Source organism: Polypterus senegalus, chromosome 16, assembly GCF_016835505.1.
Source record: "Polypterus senegalus isolate Bchr_013 chromosome 16, ASM1683550v1, whole genome shotgun sequence".
Classification (NCBI taxonomy): domain Eukaryota; kingdom Metazoa; phylum Chordata; class Cladistia; order Polypteriformes; family Polypteridae; genus Polypterus; species Polypterus senegalus.
The window spans coordinates 99,720,723-99,742,019 of NC_053169.1; the positions used below are offsets into that span (position 1 = coordinate 99,720,723).

The following is a 21,297-nucleotide window of genomic DNA, read 5'->3' on the forward strand; positions in this document are numbered from 1 at the left end:
GGGTTGATTAGCCTGATCAACCTTCTCCCAACAGCCCCGTCCTGCACCTCCCCATCGGTCAGACTCTTCTCCTTCAGATCTTCTTTTACTTTACCCATCCTCTTCCCCTGGACTTCCACTCCCATCACTCTCTTGCCCACATTTTCATTGTGTCCTCATCCGTCCCACTTCACCCTCCCTCAGTGTCCTCTCTTAGATGTCTTTTCCCAATTTTGCTGTACCTCTAACTGTCTTGTTTCTAATTCTTTCTTATTTTATATAAATCCACACATACGTCTGAACCTTCTCATTTCTCATCCAACTTCTTCTCATTGCTGTGTCTCAGCTCCATACATCATTGCTGGTCTTACTGCCATCTGAAAAACCTGACCTTTACCCTTTGCGTTAATTCTTCGATCACACAACACTCCTGATATTTTCTTCCTATTGTTCCATCCACACATTCACTCTGTGTTTTATCTCCACGTCTGATTCTCCATCTTGGGCTACCACTGGTTCTAGATATGTAAAACATGCAGTGCCTAAAACAAGTAGTCACCACTTTGTAAGTTTTCTCATTTCTTTGCTGTATGGCATTGGCCTGCAGTGAATTTAATTTGGATTTTTCGATGCTAATGTGTCAAGCGAGCCGCGGTCACGCCATTTGCTTCAAGTATGGATGAGCATACATACGATATGTGAATCAGTGCGGGATACAAACTGCGCTGCAGCATGTTACCTGAAGACAGGCAAGGCTGGATGGATGATTGACAGCAAAAATAGGCATCCTATGAGCCCTCTGGGACAAGTCTGGGAAGGTTCAAGAAGCACCCGGAGGCAGTCATGTTAACAGATTGCAGTCTGTATTAGATATAAAACATTCAGGCTTTTCTATTCACAGTTTAACATTAGACATTCATTTTGTGCAGAACATAAAACATCATTTCTACCCCGAAATCTGTTGGAGTCGTTAATTTGTAATAAGCAAACGCAACCTTCAATCTGCTATGAATAAGCAAGCTGAACATTAATTAAGCCCCAGTGCTTTGGCCATTTGTATTCACACTGCTTCTACTTTTTAGCATTTCCAACTTACCATGGCCTACATAAAAGTTGCCAAGTAAGCATTCATTTCTTTTATTTTTTTCTAGAAACAGAACTTCCAAACATAAAGATGAATTTACTGAAAATCACTCCTAGCTTCTCAAACAACAAAGCTAGGAAATGAAGCAGAGGTGTTAGCCCAGTATAGCATAGAAAGGAAGGAAACAAAAAAAATATAAAAAGAGTCGGTAGTGATTGAAACATGAAACGTCCTCCACCACAAGCCCCCCGGGGTCTGTTCTTTTTAAACAAGTCTTCCGTGCAGAGGCCGTAGTGTTGTATCAACTGAAATGTTTCCTTCAAAGGGTATTTGACACTCCTGTTAAAGGAAGAAAATGGAATACTTTTAAGTATTGTCCATCCTAAATCCTGAAAAGATAGATAGATAGATAGATAGATAGATAGATAGATAGATAGATAGATAGATAGATAGATAGATAGATAGATAGATAGATAGCATAGTTGTCAGGACTAGATAGATAGATAGATAGATAGATAGATAGATAGATAGATAGATAGATAGATAGATAGATAGATAGATAGATAGATAGATAGATAGATTTAAATTTAGTGTAGTAGGCAGGATTAGATAGATAGATAGATAGATAGACAGATAGATAGATAGATAGATAGATAGATAGATAGATAGATAGATTTAAATTTAGTGTAGTAGGCAGGATTAGATAGATAGATAGATAGATAGATAGATAGATAGATAGATAGATAGATAGATAGATAGATAGATAGATAGATAGACAGATTTAAATTTAGTGTAGTAGGCAGGATTAGATAGATAGATAGATAGATAGATAGATAGATAGATAGATGTAAAGACTAGATAGATAGATAGATAGATAGATAGATAGATAGATAGATAGATAGATAGATAGATAGATAGATAGATAGATAGATAGATTTAAATTTAGTGTAGTAGGCAGGATTAGATAGATAGATAGATAGATAGATAGATAGATAGATGTAAAGACTAGATAGATAGATAGATAGATAGATAGATAGATAGATAGATAGATAGATAGATAGATAGATAGATAGATAGATAGATAGATAGATAGATAGATGGTGTAGTTGGCAAGATTAGATAGATAGATTTAAATTTAGTGTAGTAGGCAGGATTAGATAGATAGATAGATAGATAGATAGATAGATAGATAGATAGATAGATAGATAGATAGATGGTGTAGTTGGCAAGATTAGATAGATAGATTTAAATTTAGTGTAGTAGGCAGGATTAGATAGATAGATAGATAGATAGATAGATAGATAGATAGATAGCATAGTTGTCAGGATTAGATAGATAGATAGATAGATAGATAGATAGATAGATAGATATATAGATAGATAGATAGATAGATAGATAGATAGATAGATAGATAGATAGATAGATAGATAGATAGCATAGTTGTCAGGACTAGATAGATAGATAGATAGATAGATAGATAGATAGATAGATAGATAGATAGATAGATAGATGTGAAAGGCACTATATAATAGATATGCAGATCTAAATGACCCCACATTTGCTCATCTTGTCTGATTTTTTTCTTTTTTAGGAAGGCCAGGTTTTAGAATGTTCTTTGATCAACAGCATTAGAACTGGATCTGTTCCCAAGGTAAGCACTTCAAAAGATGTTAAATGAAAATATTCAAATCTGCTTTGTATGAAAGTTCATTTTATTCACAAGTCTACATATCGTTGACATTGCATGCTGTTTCTGGGGTATAGTAATTTATTATTTATATCAGAATTGCTGTAAAGTGCTGTAGGCGATGATCTGTTTTACTGACTTATGGTCGTCATTTGCGGTTTTCAATTGATATCAAATCTTTATTATTGCTGACGAGCCATACATTAATAATCCTGATTTTTCCGTGTTTTGCATTTCTCTCCTACCAGGTTCTCCTCGTCCCTGATATATATTTGTATACATTTTTTTGTTTGTTTTTTTATTGTTCAGGACCCCAAATTAATAAGTGCATTGGAAGCTGCTGGGAAAGTCGACAATGACTTGGAGGGGCGCATCGTGTGCATCTGCAGTGGCACAGACCTGGTCAACCTCAACTTTATTTATATGATAGCAGACAGTCCCGAAACAGCTAAGGTGGGTTTGCAGGAGCCTAACAGAAAGCCGCCTTCTCACGTGTGTGAAGCCTTCACTCTTTATTCAGAAATATGAGGCGTATATTTAAAAGGTCCACATTTTTTTGCTGTGTTGCCTCTTCCGTACCCCCTCAGCTGTAATAGCTGCCATTGCCACCTCAAGTAAGCACCTCCTGTAACTGCACACCACTCGCTGACATCATCTGGTTTAACGTTTTTCACACTCCTCCATGCAGCTGTGGGATGTTTGAGGGGTGTCTAGAGCTTATGTGGCCCATTTCAAATCCCAGGAATGCACCCGGCCTTGGCCCAACTCACACACACCGGTAATAAAACAGGAATCGAAGAATGTGTTAAACAGTAATAAACAAAATATACCTCCACAAACTAAACAATCCCATCCCAGTTTCCTTTACGGTGATATACAATAAACACAAATTCAACAATAACAAAAACCTCACACAATGAAGTCCATGAAAAATGGCAACTGATGAAATGATGGAGGCAGATAATCCAGAGTTCAGCTCGCTGTATGTGAATGTACAGGTCAGACCTACCGGGATTTCCTGAAATGGGATCAGGGGCTCTCCTTTCTTCATAGGTTGACAACCAATCCTCATACAGTCCTCATGCAGCAGGACACCAGACCGTCCATACACCAAAACAGGAGACAATCCAAGACAAGAACGAGAATCCACAGGCATTGAACGGGAAGGAAACTCCGGACACGAAACAACAAAAACAGTATAACTGGCCTTCTTTTAAATCTCGCTCCGGCCTCCTTGTCCCCAGCAGCCCCCGCACCCTCAGCAGATGACCAATCACAGCCACTGCAGGGACTGCTGGGAGTTGAAGTTTCTTTACCCAGTAGCGGCGCCACAATTTTTATGTTTGCATGTGTTATACAGGGTGGCACAGGGAAATGGGACGTTTTGGAGCCAGGTGTTGGCGACCCTGAGGCGTCGGCAGTTGTTTGGGGCCGCTTCAGCCTTGTTTAGCACCCCTTTGCCATTAGTTATAACGGAGCAGTGGAGTGGCGCACAACGAGCGTTCGCTGTGAAAGCCTTTTATAAGAATGGTGACGGTGTGAGTGCTGTGCAAAGGGAATTTTCTGTGTCATTACCAGTTCGGACGTCACGATCGTGTCCCATCTTCTCATGGGGATTACAACACGGGTGCATCATCCCAAAAAACGATCAGGCTCCGCCTTAAAAAAAGAAGTCCTCAGGTGGAGCCACGACAATCGATGGCAGCTATTTGACGATTATTCGTAAGGCCCGTCATTTCACGCAGATCCCCACATCTCACTGTTAGTGATTTTTTTTTTTTTTCCTGTGGGGACATCTTAAAAGCCAAGTGAACACCACACGTCCTGCAACCAACTAAAAAGGAGGATTAAAGAGGAAATCGCTATCATTCCTCTCGACAGGCTCTCAGAATGTGAACGGAGGAATGGACGACACCTTGGTGATGTTTTCTTTAAAACATACAATTAATACTGATCACCGTCATTAACTGCATATCCCATACAGTACATTCAAGAGTATTTATTGTCATTTCATCCATATACAGTAGTGCAGCTAACAGTGACACGAAACAGCGTTCCTCCAGGACCATGGTGTTACATAGAACACAGGACAACGAAGAATCCACGACACATAACGTAAAGACACGTAATACATAACAAGGTGTATGTGAGTCAGATGTGCAAACATGTGCAACCATGTGCAACACTGCAGAGCAGAACACGTGTATCAGATATCAGATCGGTCCACGAGTGTTCAGGAATCTGACTGCTTGGAAGAAAAAACTGTTCCACATTCTGTTGGTGACGGCCCACATACTCTGGTACCTTTTTACCAATGGCAGGAGTGTAAACAGTGAGCGTGCTGGGTGTGTTGGGTCATTCACAATGCTGGTGGCTTTGCGGATGCAGAGTTTGGTGTAAATGTCCATGATGGAAGGAAGAGAGACACCGATGATCTTCTCAGCTGTCTTCACTATCTGTTGTAGGGCTGACCGTGCAATTTCCAAACCAGACAGTGATGCAGTTGCTCAGGATGCTCTCTATGGTTCCTATGGTAGAATAGCTGATGGAAGATGGGCTTTCCTCAGGCTGCGCAGGAAGTAGAGCCGCTGTTGGGCTTTCTTGGCTAAAGAGCTGGTGTTGTAGGACCAGGTGAGGTTCTCTGCCAGGTGGACACCCAGGAATTTGGTGCTATTGACGACCTCCACAGTTGAGCCATCAATGTTCAGTGACAGATGGTCACTCTTAGTCTTCCTAAAGTCAACAATCATCTCCTTTGTTTTGTCTGCATTCAGAGACAGGTTATTGGCTTTACACCAGTCCGTTAACCGCTGCACATCCTCTCTGTATGCTGACTCGTTGTTGTTGCTGATGAGACCCACCACAGTCGTGTCAATGGCAAATTCTATGATGTGATTAGAGCTGTGCGTTGCCGGTTGACGGTCATGAGTCAGCAGTGTGAACAGTAATGGACGGAGCACACAGCCTTGAGGGGCTCCAGTGCTCAGTGTGCTGGTTCTGGAGATGTTGTTTCCAACCCCGACTGACTGAAGTCTCTCAGAATCCAGTTACAGAGGGAGGTGTTCAGCCCCAGCAGGCTCAGCTTTTCCGTCAGCTGCTGAAGAATGATCGTGCTGAATTGTGTTTAATCCGTGCATTGAAAATGTCCCCCGTCCTTGCGCCAGCCTCTATTATTATTGTCAGCTGTTCAGAGGAGCCATGCGTTGTACTGAGTTCACGGGCCCTGAACCTGACTGGACTGGACTCTCCTTACATAACTGATGAGGTCGCAGATGAAAGCTTCTAGTGAGCGCAGATTCAATAGAGAGAGAGAGACAAAGTCCAGTCAGGGGCGGGGCCTCCGTCTGGTGGTCTCGTTGAAGCCGGCTGCTTTATCCCTTCAAGTGCAGCGAGGAGCCCGTGCTGATCCCAGCAGCGACAGACACAAGGCAGGGTGCCAGACCATGTTGGTGGTACGCCTGGACAATGTAAGGCCTCTTTGGACTTTCCATGTCAAAAAAGAAAAAACAAAATCCCAAACCTTCCTTTAATGAAATGAAGGAGGAGGATTATCTCGTCTCTAGGCACTCCTATTAATATATAAAAGAGACGTAAATAATGATCAAGCAAAAAGCTCACGCCGTTCCACCCAAGAAGTGCGTTTTAATTTACATAAGCGACACCTGCGTCTGCACCATAAATACGTGTGCCGGCTGAAATGGGACCCTGATGACGATGTTCTGTTTAGCCTCCCGTTTTCTGTTTTGTCATCATCAACATGTGATGGATGACTTGTTTATGGAAAGTGGGGCGTTTTTTTGGAAACATTCTTAGTTTGGTGACAAACGAGCTGCTGCCGGTCACACATTTGTCAAGCGCCGTCCCTATAATCCCACAAATGGGAGCCTGCAGGGTGTGCAGCTGTTGGTCTCGTAAAAAAGAGGGGTCTGCATGGCACACTGTGGGACAATGCAAAACAGTCAAAGAGCAAATCCTGCGCTACTTACACTAATGTTTTCATGATAAAGCTTAAGGTCGTAATGCACAAGAAACAAATGGAAAAAAATGACTTCTCACAGTACAAGTTCAAAAGTCTACTTCTCTGTCCCATCTCTAGAGTGGAAAGTTCAAAAGTTTCTGATTTCCCTTCAGGGAACTCCCAGTGTCCTCCTCTTCTTTCCAAGTCTGCTTTCAGTTAGGGAGCACTAAATGTGCTCTGCTTAGAGCCCTCATGATGGAGCAATTAATCTGACTTCATAAAGCACAATCGCACCACCTATTAACATAAGGAGAATAGCCTCTCCTGTGAACGCAGGGAATCTGATAAACAGAAGGTGGAGAGCTCATAAAGTACCATAGAACATCGCCACCTGTGAACATCAAAAATGTGACAAACAAGAGGAAAAAATCATATGGTACTGTAGAACAGCGCCACCTGTGAACATAAGAAATATGACAAAGGAGCATTGAGTTCATAAAGTACCATAGAATAGCGGCAACTTTGAACATAAGAAGTTTCACAAGTGGTAGGAGAGTTCATAAAGTACAGTGGAATAGCGGCACCTGTAAACATAAACAGAACAGTGCCACCTGTGAACATAAGACATTTGACATGCAAGAGAAAACTGCATATTGTATTGTAGACGAGTAGCACCTGTGAACATAAGAAATTTGACAAATGAGAATTGAGCTCATAAAGTACCATAGAATAGTGCCCACTATGAACATAAGTAGAAGAGGGCCACCTGTGAAAATAAAAACTTTGACAAGCATGAGGAGAAATTCATGTAGTACTGTAGAATAGCGGCACCTGTGAACATAAGAAATTTGACAAATGGTAGGATAGTTCATAAAGTACAGTGGAGTAGTGGCACCTTTGAACATAAATAGATCACTGCCACCTGTGAACATAAGAAATTTGACGAACAAGAGAAAGATTCATATAGTATTGTAGAGTAGAAATAGAAATAGAAGAGCGCCACCTGTGAACATAAGAAATTTGACCATCATGAGGAGAGTTTATAAAGTACAGTAAAACAGAGCAATGTGTGAACATTAGAAATTTGAGGAGCAATAGGAGAGCTCTTAGAGTTCAGTAGAATTGTGCCACCAACCGTGAACATAAGAAATTTCACAAGCAAGAGGAACATTTATATAGTCCTATAGAGTAGCCTCACCTGTGAACATAAGAAATTTGATAAAGAATAGGAGGAGAGCTCATAAAGTACCATAGAAGAGCGCCACCTGTGAACATAAATAGAATGGCGCCATCGGTGAACATAAGAAATTTGACGTTTGAGAGGAGAGTTCACAGAGTACAGTAGAACATAAGAAATTTGACAAGTGGTAGGGAAGTTCATAAACTACAGTGGAGTAGCGGCACCTTTGAACATAAATAGATCACTGCCACCTGTGAACATAAGAAATTTGACGAACAAGAGAAAGATTCATATAGTATTGTAGAGTAGCGCCTGATGTGACCATAAGAAATTTGAAAAATGAGAATTGAGTTTATAAAGTACCATAGAAGGGTGCCCACTATAAACATAAGTAGAATAGCGGCACCTGTGAATATTAGAAATTTGATAAAGTGGTAGGAGAGTTCATAAAGTACCGTGGCATTGCAGCACCTGTGAACATGAAGGTGACGAACAAGAGGAGAGCTCATAAAGTACCATAGAATAGCTTCACCTGTGAACATAAGTAGAACAGTACCACCTGTGAACATCAAAAATTTGACAAGCAAGAGGAAAATTCATATAGTGCTGTAGAATAATGCCATCTGTGAACAAAAGAAATATGATTAAAGGAGGAGAGTTCGTGAAACAATTGAATAGCGGCACCTGTGAACATAACACATTTGACGAATGAGCATTGAGTTCATAAAGTACCATAGAATAGCGGCAACTGTGAACAGAAATAGAAGAGCGCCTCCTGTGAACATAAGAAATTTGGCAAGCAAGAGCAAAACTCATAGAGTTCAGTAGAACAGTGCCACCTGTGAACTTAAGAAATTTGACCATCATGAGGAGAGTTTATAAAAGACAGTAAAACAGAGCAATGTGTGAACATTAGACATTTGAGGAGCAATAGGAGAGCTCTTAGAGTTCAGTAGAATTGTGCCACCAACCGTGAACATAAGAAATTTCACAAGCAAGAGGAACATTTATATAGTCCTATAGAGTAGCCTCACCTGTGAACATAAGAAATTTGCTAAAGAATAGGAGGAGAGCTCATAAAGTACCATAGAAGAGCGCCACCTGTGAACATAAATAGAATGGTGCCACCGATGAACATAAGAAATTTGACGTTTGAGAGGAGAGTTCACAGAGTAGAGTAGAACAGAGCCACGTGTGAACGTTAGAAATTTGAGGAGCCCAAGTGACGTCCCAAGTGACGCTAATTGCACCTTTTCTTTTGCAGCTCTGGATGGAAGGTCTATCATCTGCGATTCATAACTTTAGAGCCAACAATGTCTGCCCGATGACCTGCTTAAAAAAGCAGTAAGTGATAATGAACTGTGACTTTTGTATTCAACAAAGTGGACGTCTCAAACAATTTCATTTTTCTTTTAATGGAATTTTCTTTCTTTTTCTTTTTTTAACAGTTGGATGAGGTTATCATTTTTGACCAATATAAATGGCAAGATCCCAGTCAGAAGGTAAGGAATTCCTTGTACATTCCTCTAGAGTTGTGAATTTGTTTTTCATTTTACGACCGTTTTACAAGAGCAGAGTGGGCCTGTGGACAATTCTTTTTTTACGTACATCCTGTATCAGGACAGGGTGCCACTTTGACGCCTCTTCTCACTTTTATCTATGTCACAAATATAAATATAGGAGAGCACAAAGCACAAAGGAAAGAACAAATACAACATGTACCCGACTGTCCCCCCCAACTCTGGTCGATCCCGTCTCCATGGCCATTTTTTCCTTTAACTGGCACCACCAGGGCGCTCCCTTCTTCCCTGTTTACAGTCCTTACTCCACTGGTCTGTCTTCGTCCTGATAAACGAGACTTTGAGCCAACACTCCAGTGGACTCTCTGTCAGTGCTTCCATACACTGAGTGCAGTCCGGCGTGGCGTGCTGCTCAGTGAACGTGAATTCTAATTTTCAGGGCACTGACGTATGATGATGCTACCCTGCTTTTTCTCATGGTCCCCACCTCATGGATAGGCTAACGATATTAACAAGTTATATAAGAAACAGACAAATTGTTTTTAAGTCTGCCACTGATGTATATTTCCGTTAGACGTTATAATTGGAGTAGTTAGATTTGCCGTCCTGTTGATGGTGAAGGTAGATTTCTAATCTTGTTATTCTCATTAAATTCCCTCTCCGTCTGTCTGTGATTTGCAGCCCAGTGCCACACAGTAATAAACTTCTTGTCATTTTATTTCTGCAGCATAACCAGAACATTTGCTTCAGGAAAGACAGAAAAAGTCATTTTTCAGGCGCTCAAAGAACTAGGGCTTCCCAGCGGAAAGGTAAGATAAATGAGGAGATAAGGAGGGCAGCCATCAGCGGATGGCACTGGCAGCAGAGGGGGAGGCAGTGGAGACAAACTGTGCCCTGCATAAGGCCGAGCCCGAGTCTGCTTTATAAAGTGACCTCCATGACCATATTCTGCCTATTTCGGTAGTTTTATGTTGTACGTATTTGTTTTCCTATTGATTCATTCATTCTATTCTTGGAACCAACTAATTCTAATTCATGACTTCATATGGAGGGATCGAGACGCGGGCTGTGTGGTTTTATTCACTGGTTTTGTTTCCACTTTCCTCCTGAGCTGTCAGTTTGCAATCCTGTAATGTTATTCGGTGCAAAGAAATGCGTCCACGCCAGTTGCAGCTCATCAGATTTTGTTTAGTCATGTGATTCTTTAGTGCGTGTGGCGTCATGAAACTATGAATTACATTTGGCTTATTTAGTAGACGCCTTCATCTAAAGTGATTTAGAAATCTCCAGAGCCAGAAACAAGACCCCTAGTATTATAAAATAATTGCAAACATTTGAGTGAAAAAAAGGGCAGCACAGTGGCACAGTGGTTGTGCTGCTGCCTCGCAGTTAGGAGACCAGTGTGGAGTTTGCATGTTCTCCCCGTGTCTACGTGGGTTTCCTTCCACAGTCCAATGACATGCAGGTTAGGTCCATTGGCGGACCTAAATTGTCCCTGGTGGGTGCTTGGTGTGTGTGTGTGTGTGTGTGTGTGCCCTGCCCGGGGTTTGTTTCCTGCCTTGCGCCCTGTATTGGCTGGGATTGGCTCCAGCAGACCCCTGTGACCCTGTAGTTAGGATATAGCGGGCTGGATAATGGATGGAGTGAAAAAAAAACAAAAAACAGGTTCTAATTTATGGGGTCACTATTGTCACATATGTCACAATGGAGCGGCAGAATAGGAAAATGATGTGAGGCTTCAGAAAGTCCCACAAAATTAAGTCTTTCATAGCCTGCCTAGAAAAGGTCTCACCTTTGGTAGCCTGACCCCCTAACTCCACAGGTAGGCTTGGGGCCGGTTGTTTTCCTGCAGGGGGCACTAGCTCCCTGGTTAGAATAAGTTCTTTTTTAATTGTGGCGTCTTAAGTAACCCGAAGCTATATAGATATCATATAAAAGGGTGATAACCCTCCCTTAGTGACACGGCAGTAAGAAATCACATTGGAGAAATAACTTAACTTTCTTTAAAAACTATATACATGGCATTACAGACGAAGGAAGCCATAGTAAGACTTTTTCACCGATGTGGGAGCTCGATGTATACAGTCTGCCATTTTCATTGCTGAGTTGGAAGGATTTTCAGGATCGGATGACATTATCTCTCATCTGTCCGTCGGCTTCAAAGGTGTGCCGGGCTATGACAATTAACAAATGACAGGGACAAACATTCAAAAGGTCGGTTTATTTATTAGAATGAAAGAACAACAACCTTTATTTCTATAGCACAATTTCATACAGATAATGTAGCTCAATGTGCTTTACATGATGAAGAAAGAAAAAAACACAAAGTAAGAATTAAAATAAGAGAACACTAAACATAGAATAAAAGTAAGGTCCGATGGCCAGGGAGGACAGAAAAAAAACTCCAGATTGCTGAAGAAAAAAATAAAATCTGCAAGGGGTCCAAGGCCACGAGACCGTCCAGCCCCCTGTAGGCATTCTACCTAACATAAATGATCCATCCTCATTGTATTCAGGGTTCTCATGGGAAAGACTTGATGATGACAGTCACGTGGACTTCTGGCCGTTAATCCATCAATGTAGGGACATCACGGTGCTTTGAATAGGTGGTGGTGGTGTACATTGCCACCACAGAAAACCGGATAAAGAACAGCAGAGAAAGTAAGGGTTAGTACAGATTTTGGAGTCACCATGAATGATATAGATAATTAACTGAATATACAGAGCATCAGGATTAAACATTAAAGTGAAGCTATGAATACCAGATGCTATAAAGTCATTTCAGAGTGGGAAAGCAACAGGCCCCGATGGCTACCCTGCCGAATTTTAAAAGCATCAGGATTAAACTAAAATGAAGTTATGAGAAGGCCATGTCACAGTAATGTGTTTTCAGCAGTGTTTTAAAGTGCTCCACCGTATCAGCCTGGCGAATTCCTATTGGCAAGCTATTCCAGATTTTAGGTGCATAACAGCAGAAGTCCACCCGCCTCACCACTTCTTTTAAGTTTAGCTCTTGGAATTCTAAGCAGACCCTCATTTGAAGACCTAAGGTTACGATTTGGAGTGTAAGGTGACAGACATTCCGAAATATAAGATGGAGCAGATGATTCAAGGCTTTGTAATCCATAAGCAGTATTTTAAAGTCAAATCTGAATGACACAAGTAACCAGTGCAGTGACATCAAAACTGGAGAAATGTGCTTGGATTTTCTTTTCCTAGTTAACATTCTAGTAGCTGCATTCTGCACTCGTTGTAATCGATATTCACTCACAGGCAGTTATACGTCGCGTTGTCACGATGTAACTCCAAACAAGGAATCAAAATTCTACTGAAGTTTTATAGTAAAAGTGTAAGTTTAAAACGTATTTGTGTGTTAATTTCAAAGCTATACAGAAAACGTATAATGCAACAAATACCTCTAACGCAACATGAAACATAACTTTCTTTAAATTTATTACATTTTACTATTTTTTACTATGATTAATTACTCGCTGTAATGTAAAATAGTTACAGTAGTTCTATTATGAATATGTAACAATTCCCATGAAAATAAGAATCTGTTTAAATTGTACATCTGCTTCCCCGTATGCGAGCAGCGGATCCGCGAAGTTTCTAGCGCATAGTGCCGGCCCGGGGGTTGGTGAGCAAAGTAAGCAGGGAGCAGAGCCCCCTAGTTGTTATTATAATTAATAAAGAACATAACATTAAAATGCTTTATACATTGCCAGGAATCCTACAATGTTTGACATAACTGTTATGTGCAAATGTGGAAATTCATTACTTGATTACCTCATCTTCATTACCTCAGAACGTCCTCTATGACCAGACCAGTCCATCGTTTTGTTGACGTGGACCCCCTCAAGTACCTGTAGGACCACCTCTATGTTTTCAACTAAATGAAGTCCAAGTGGTCCACAAACAGGAGAGCCCGTTCCTCGGGAGTCAGTGCCTGTTTGTGGACTGCTTTCATTTCAGGGACTCATTCATTTCACGATACGTTAACACAAACCACCTGCGTTTTGTGCTTGCTGAGTGTACAACTGGAGCACTCGACGTGTGGATTATGCGACACAAGTAACGTGAGGTTCTTTCATGGAGGTTTTTGATATCGTTGCCAGTTATCCGGCGTCCCATTCAACCAGAAATTTCGTTATGACTGTTCTCCCCCTGAAAACATGAAATTTTAATTATTTCTTGACTACCAATACAAACTAAACGGGGTAAGTAACATATAAGAAACGTCACATTTAGGTGGAGTATTCCTTGAGAAAAGAAAATCCCCAACACACCACACCTCAAGTGCAGAATATTTTCTGTTTTTTAAATTCCTGGCTGTCAAAAAGGTGCAATTAACTGATTTTTTGTCTTCTTTTTTTGCAGAATGATGAGATTGAGCATTCAGTTTTTACTTTTGACAAATTTTATGCACTGACACAAAAGATCTGCCCTCGGACTGACATAGAAGAACTTTTTAAAAAACTGTAAGTATGTAATGTAAATAAATGAAGAGCCATATTGTATATATATATATATATAGGTTCGTGTTTGCTGTAATGTGTGTGTGTCTGTAAATTGTGACCACTAGTGAGGTCGTTTTCACACATGAATTGTCCACCACACAGTCCTGACCTTAAGTGTTTTGGTTGTGGTGTTACGACCCACTGCTACCCGTTTGAGTTTAATGGCCACCCACAGAAGGCAAGTGACGAGTTGTACCCCCTTGGTGAATCGAGCAGGATGACAAGAGCTTGGTGGGATGGAGCATAGTTTGAAATGGGAAAAAAAAAATCATGCAGCACTGACGATCACTTTGGAGGTCAGCAGTACCCGAAGCACCCATGCATGACCCACCAACAGCAACCCCCAATCCAAAACTGGGTTGCTACCCAGTGGTTGAGAAAAACGGCATTACAGTGAAGGAGAATTGACATCACTTCAGGTTAGGATGTCGCCAGCTCCATCTCTTTCACATCCTCTCCGATATGAATACCCTCAGTACAGGAAGTCGGCATTCAACTGAGACCTGACTTCTGACAGAGGAGAACCTCACCTCCCTTCAGGAAGCTACATTCAGACATCAAGAATCAAAAACACGTCACAAGTGACATTATAACCTTCATTTTCATTGTCCCTTATACTACTTCAAACTGGACATTAAATGGGATCTCCCCTGGAGCCCTATCCCTTCTTTTTTTGTTTTTAGATAGATAGATAGATAGTGTAGTTGGCAGGATTACATAGATAGATAGATAGATAGATAGATAGATAGATAGTGTAGTTGGCAGGATTACATAGATAGATAGATAGTGTAGTTGGCAGGATTACATAAATAGATAGATAGAAAGATAGTGGCAGTGTAGTTGGCAGGATTACATAAATAGATAGATAGAAAGATAGTGTAGTGTAGTTGGCACGATTAGATAGATAGATAGATAGATAGATAGATAGATAGATAGATAGATAGATAGATAGATAGATAGATAGATAGATAGATAGATAGATAGATAGATAGATAGATAGATAGATAGATAGATAGCATTTTCGACACAGACAGTAGGCTATCTAACTTCTGAGTCAGTAACTGACCATTAACGAATACCAATGGTACTGCTGGACACATAAATAAATGTAATTACGGTAAGACAGATCAATCAAGATAGCACAAGAGAAGAGAGAGACTAAGGACAAGTTCACACTTGTATGTTTTCCGGCATTGTTTCCTTAACCTCGTGTTACAGGTAATCTCCTCCTCCCATGCCTTCTGTGTTTCCACCGTGTGTTTGTGACAACAAAATGGACGGGCTAGTGATCCCTTTATCGCCAGCACCTTGTTTTGCTTTTCTCATGGTTTCGATTCACTTGTGTGAATTCTCCCATAACTACGGAAGTGAAAATCACAACAAAAACCCACCACATGGCACAAAATGTTTTCTGTGGTTTGGCCTGGCGGGAGGAAGCCGCACACAGAGGCGGGTGAAAGGTTGCAGCGCAGGGTGGCTAAGTGCTGAGTTGTCGCTCACGGCTGCTCTTGTTTTAAAGTGGATGAATCTCTTAATTTGGGTGTTTTTGTGTAAACCACATTATTACGTGCGTGTAATCGCCAGACACAGATCAGTTCTCATGGACGTATTCGGTGAGTTTTTCAGCATCCCCTCCGTGCCCTATAGCCTCCAATGTGAAGCTCCAACATGGGCAGGATATTTTTTAAAAATGATAGGAAGCACTTAACTTGAGAGCAAAACTTTGTCTGGCAAATGCATGTAAACAGTGTTTGTGAAGAGGTTCCTTTGACCGAACTTACCCTTTTATCAGAGGTGTCAAAATCCCACCACAGCTCCACCATTTGTGTTTCTGATTTATCCTCGTATTTCAATGACTGTTAAGTGCGTTATAATCCCTGGACAGACCAGAAGTGGGATTTCAGGACTCTTACTTATTATTGTCACTAAATGCCCCCCCAGCAGTGTTGCACCCACACACCCGTGTGATCTTCTTGGCATTTTTGCAGCTCCTGAGAGTCCGGTTTGCATTCCCGATGTCTGCTTTGCTCGCCTCCAGTCGGTTGTGTAAACCCATACTGGAGGTTTTCCTTTGCGTATTTTACCCTTTTTGTGTTTGGTGTTTCCTGAGAACACAAGGATGCTTGTCGATACAAAATCAATGGGAAAGCACCTGGAAGTACTACTAACATCCTTAAACTCTAACTGCTGTTGTAGCTGATTTTGTGTTAACTTTTCTTTTTGCTTCACTAAGCATTACTGCAGTGATAATAATTATAATAATAATAATAATACTTAACATTAGAGGTAATACGTAATCCCAATATAATAAAGTGGAGATTGTTGTAATATGTCATTAATAAAGTAGACATTGTGTTCAGTGTGTAACAAAACCTTTTTTTCTAATGCATTTCTTTTCAGCAATGGCGACAAAACCGATTATTTAGAAGTAGACCAGTTAGTCAGCTTTCTGAATGAAGTAAGCTTTTTTCATTCATTAACTTTCCCTGCTCTTTCCTTTCTTTTCCTTGCATGCCTTAGTCGTGTACCTCCTGTTGTGGTCGTCTGCTTCCCTCTGTCTCCCCGTATTAACATTTTTTTAACATCCAGGTGCGGGGAAGCCCCCTTTGTGTCGTACGAAGGTGCTCCTGTTATTTCATGCGCTTGCCGTTTGTCGGGCGGGATGCTCTAAGTGGGTGAATCAGGGGTTCTCAACCTTAAGCTAGCCAGAGACATTAGAAGGTCTTCTGTGTTGTTTTTTGGCATTTTAAATCAACAGCGTGGGCTCGACATCTTGGACCGAGTTGTGTGAAAAATATCAACAATGACAATAAAGACTCGTCGTGACTCAGTGTCCTTGTGATGCCCGGGCCGCCCGCAGCTGGCGTACTCTTCTTGAACCCGTAGACGTAAACCGAGGATGGGTTTGGGTTAACGAGGACCCAGAAACAGCAACAGTGCAAACGGTGCATTGTACTGTCAAACAAAGGGTTCCAACAATAAATAAAATGTGGAGCAAGTGCTTTCATCAAGTAAATGAATTAAAAGTCCGCGATTAAACAGAAGTACTAAAACCCAACGATGAAAGCACGTTTGCTGGCCTCTGCGTTGCAGTGCTTCTCTCCCTTGGCTTCACTCCGCTCACACGTCTTCAACAGGTTGAGGTCCGAGGTGAATGGCCAGACTGGTCTGAGCTCATAGAAAGGTAACAGTCACTCAAATCAGCACTCGTCACAAGCGAGGTGTGCAGAAGAGCAGCTCTGAAACGCACAACGCGTCAAGCCTTGATGCAGGTGGGCTACAGCAGTAGGAGACCACAGCGGGTGCCACTTCTGTCAGCTAGGAACAGGTAACTGAGGTTACAATTCACATGGGCTCACCAAAACTGGACAACAGAAGACTGAAGAAACGTTGCCTGGTGTGACGAGTGTCGATTTCTGCTGCGACATTCGGATGGTGGGGTCAGAATTTGGCGTCAACAACATGAAAGCAGAGATCCGTCCTGCCTTGTATCAGTGGTTCAGGCTGGTGCTGGTGGTGTGGGGGATATTTCCTTGGCACATTTTTGGACCCTTACTCTCAACTGAAACCTACCTGATTCTTGCTGCTGAGCAGGTCCATCCCTTTATGACTGCCATCTTCTGATGGCTCCCTCCAGCAGGGTAACGTGCCACGTCACAAAGCTCACATCATCTCAAACACGATGATGAGTTCACTGGACTCACATGGCCTCCACCATCACCAGATCTCAATCCGGTGAAGCACCTTTTGGATGTGGTGGAGCGGGAGATTCGCATCATGGCTGTGCGGCCGACAGATCTGCAGCAAGTGCGTGATGATGCTGTCATGTCAATATGGACCAAAATCCCTTGAGCAGCTTGTTGAATCTACACCATGAAGAATTACGGCAAGTCTGAAGGCAAAAGGGGGTCCAACCTGGGTAACTAGTGTGGTGTACCTAATAAAGTGGCCGGCTGTTCTTCTTTTAACTCTTTGAGGGCTGAATATTTTTTCCCAAAAGCACACAAAGCAATGGTTTCCACACCTAAATCAACATAAAACTTCTGTCGCTATGTGCTGTGCCTGCTGTTGGCGCATGTTTGGCATCTCTGGCAACAGTGGGGGTACCTCGATTGGTGAGCTCTCTGACTGGCTGTCTTTCCACGGCAGGTGGGCGGTGGTGACGGTCGCAGTGTGACACAATCTGGTCTGTGCCTCTTGTCATCGTAAGTGGTGGTCCTCTCATCAGCGACACAAAAGTGTTCAGCTACCACGATCAGCTGGGGACCAATCAGATATGATGCTGGTACCTCACTTTCATTTTCAATATCCATCTCCGTCCGACAAGTAAGTACGAAGTTACGTAAAACATCCATGGAGTATTTTTGCTTTGTACATTCGCTTTGGTTTCTCGGCAGATGTCGATGACGTTTTAGAGGTTGTTTGCGCTTCTCTACTTGTGCACGCTTAGGGAGTCGAGGTTGAATCAGCAAAGCTGTGTAACTTTCCTTCTAGCAAAGAGAGTTGATCTAAAATGTAAGGGTGGGTTTTGTCACAGTTTACAGCTGATTACCGTCCTCAACCCCTGAATTTTGACAAAAGTCGACATCCGCCCTGAAAGAGTTAAAGTGGTCGAATCTCGTAATTTTGCTGCTTTTTGTGTAAACCACATTATTATGTGTGTGTAATCGCAAGACACAGATCAATACTCGTGGAGTGAGTTTTTTCACTTTCCCTCACGTGCCCCATAACCTCCAATGTAAAGCTCCAACATGGGCAAGATGTTTTTAAAAAACGTGTAGTAGGCGCTTAATGTCAGAACATGGTTTTGTCTGGCAAATGCCGAGGTGTCAAAATAGCTCCACCATTTTTGTTCCTGATTTATGCTCGTATTAACGATGACTGCTAAGCGTGTTATAATTCCTAGGCAGACTATAAGTGGGATTTCAGGACTCCTAGTTTTACCTCCTAATGTCATTAAATGCCCCCCATCAGTGTTGGCACCCATGTGGTGTGATCGTCTTGGCATGAAAGCAGCACCCGAGAGTCCGGTTTGTATTCCCGATGTCTGCTTTGCTCGTCATTGTCTTCCTGGCTCACCTTAAGTCGATTCTGGAAGTCAGGCGGGTGTACCTAATAAAGTGGCCGGCGAGTGTATATCAAAAAGCACAAACCGTTACTTTAATTGTTCTTCGTCTTTTAAACAAACCTGACCCCCTCCCTAATGAATGGCACGTAATAGCCAGAGCAGTGTGTAATAAAAATTCACCCGGATTGTGCCGCCGGTTCCTTTCTTCAGCTCCATTCTTCTCTTTTCAATTTTTCTGAATACTACAGAAACAAAAAAATTCGGTATGGTGCTCATTTGTATTCTGCAAAGGTGGGATCTCTCCTTCTTGAAATATTTATTCATCTGCCACTTCCAAGAATGGATCAGTGCCTTGGCAGTTGTGTGGGCTCGGGTTTTTTTCTTTTTTTTTTCTTCCTATGGAGAGAAAAATCGCAAATCTAAATTCAGCTGAAAAAGGATCCGAGACGGAGAAGGACACGCAAAGTGCTCTTGCAAGGTCGGCACATTTGGAGCCCTCGTGTTTTATTGTCAGAAACGCAGAATGTGACATGTGACGCTTTTATCACCTAGCAGCCTCGTGAAAGAGAAGTGTCACGCACCCTTGAGGCCAACGTAACGTGTGAAGTAAAGACTTTGGTGAAAATCTCCTCAAGTGTCACCAAAGGAGCATCAATACGGCCTAAGAGCAGTGTGTGAAATTCGAGTGGGGGGGGCCCTGATAGCTGACCACTGACATTGTACTCAAGTAAAGAGGACTATTCATTAAATAGAATGATGAGCTGCACCTCAAGCTTACGCACTCTGCAAACCCAAAGCCATGCCAGCTTATACTTCTGAGCAGCACTACATAAAGCAGCCGCTCTCTGGGACATTTTGATCTGATTGGGTAAATAGCGAGGAGCGAACACCCCACTGAAATGGCTTTGCCTCGAGTTTGGCGAAAGCACAGAAATGTTCAGAAACTTCTACGAACTCGGACAAAATTCCTCGAAGTCAATGAGGAGGGAGAATCTGAACTCGTTTTGAGTAGATTATAATGGCATGGTGGTCTTTAAAGGGTTCTTGAGGTCCAGCTTTGCAAAGCTGTGTCCAGAAATGTGACCTGAGCTGTGAGACTGCATTGCTAACATCTGTGCCTCTCTCAGATGTTAAATTTATAAGAGTCAACAGTACAATGTTTCTCTCTGTGCCCCCTGAGCTCCTATCACTACGACTGTGATGCAAGGGATCAGCGTTATATATCCGGGGGGCTGTCATTGTCACTGCCCAATCTGCACTACATAGCAAGGAAAATAACAGACACAACATCCAATGAATCTATGCAGAACAACACAGCAGTGTGAGATCCATACTAAAAGTCTGTCTTTGGTATCAAAACCAAAAGCTGGGCTAAGACCCCCACTGGCACCTGGGTGACTTGATGAATATAGGAGATCGAAACACGGCTCTGCAAAGCAGCACGGCAGTTTTCACTATTAATGGCATCCGCACACTCTAATCGTTTCATCGAGCGAGTCCGTCCCAATTGGTGATTTCAGCCTCACAAACTGGACTGTCATTTGGGTATTTGGGTGTCATACTCTGTGGTCTACACCCTTCTGCATCTCCCCTCAGGAGGGTTTATGTAAAGGTTGAGAATCCCTGTTTTTAATCTATAATGGAAAAGCCTCTTTGTTTAACGTTTGTAACTGATGACCAAACACTTGTTTGAATGTTCTTTGCATTTTCAAATGTGTCTTTTCAACCTGTAGCTACTGTTGTAACAGGTAGCAACTGAATCGTTGGCTAAATATTATTGCTTAACCTGCTGTTTTTCTTCTCATATTGTTTTTTTTTTTTGTTTTTATCAATACTATGGAGGAATTCACTTAACCTCACAGTAGTCTTGTGAACCACATGGGGTGCTGAAAAAAATCATAGAAATTGGGCCTAAGTATGGCTGCATTTCAATTCTTACTGTATGAGTATCCATGCCTTTGTGTCATGGACCCATACTCAAAATAGCAATTAAGTACAACGCCTTCATCTGTGGCCTCCTTATACTTTAATTAGTTAAGAAGAAGAGGATGAAGATGAATGTATCCATTCCTTTGTATTGTGGGCCTCTAATAAAAATAACAACGAAGTAAGTTACCACAACTTCACATGCGGCTTCTTCATATTTAAATAAATGAATGAATGAATAAGTAAGTAAGTAAAGAACATGTATCCATTCCTTTGTATCATGGGCCCCTTATCAAAATAACAAATGAGTCAAGTACCACACCTTCATGTATGGCCTCCTCATATCTAAATAAATAAATATATTGATAATTTAAT

General features: G+C 41.8%; 1 protein-coding gene across 4 annotated transcripts in view; it reads left to right on the forward strand.

Moving 5' to 3' along the window:
• The window catches only part of LOC120516316 (1-phosphatidylinositol 4,5-bisphosphate phosphodiesterase beta-4), a 266,954-nt gene that overhangs the window by 141,596 nt on the left and 104,061 nt on the right, over window positions 1-21,297 (forward strand). For all 4 annotated transcript variants that reach the window (XM_039737903.1, XM_039737905.1, XM_039737904.1 and 1 more), the window contains exons 6-12: window positions 2,655-2,714; window positions 3,060-3,203; window positions 9,153-9,232; window positions 9,337-9,390; window positions 10,136-10,217; window positions 13,789-13,889; window positions 16,329-16,386. In XM_039737903.1, coding sequence (XP_039593837.1) covers window positions 2,655-2,714; window positions 3,060-3,203; window positions 9,153-9,232; window positions 9,337-9,390; window positions 10,136-10,217; window positions 13,789-13,889; window positions 16,329-16,386 — 579 coding nt within the window. The remainder of the gene's footprint in view (window positions 1-2,654; window positions 2,715-3,059; window positions 3,204-9,152; window positions 9,233-9,336; window positions 9,391-10,135; window positions 10,218-13,788; window positions 13,890-16,328; window positions 16,387-21,297) is intronic.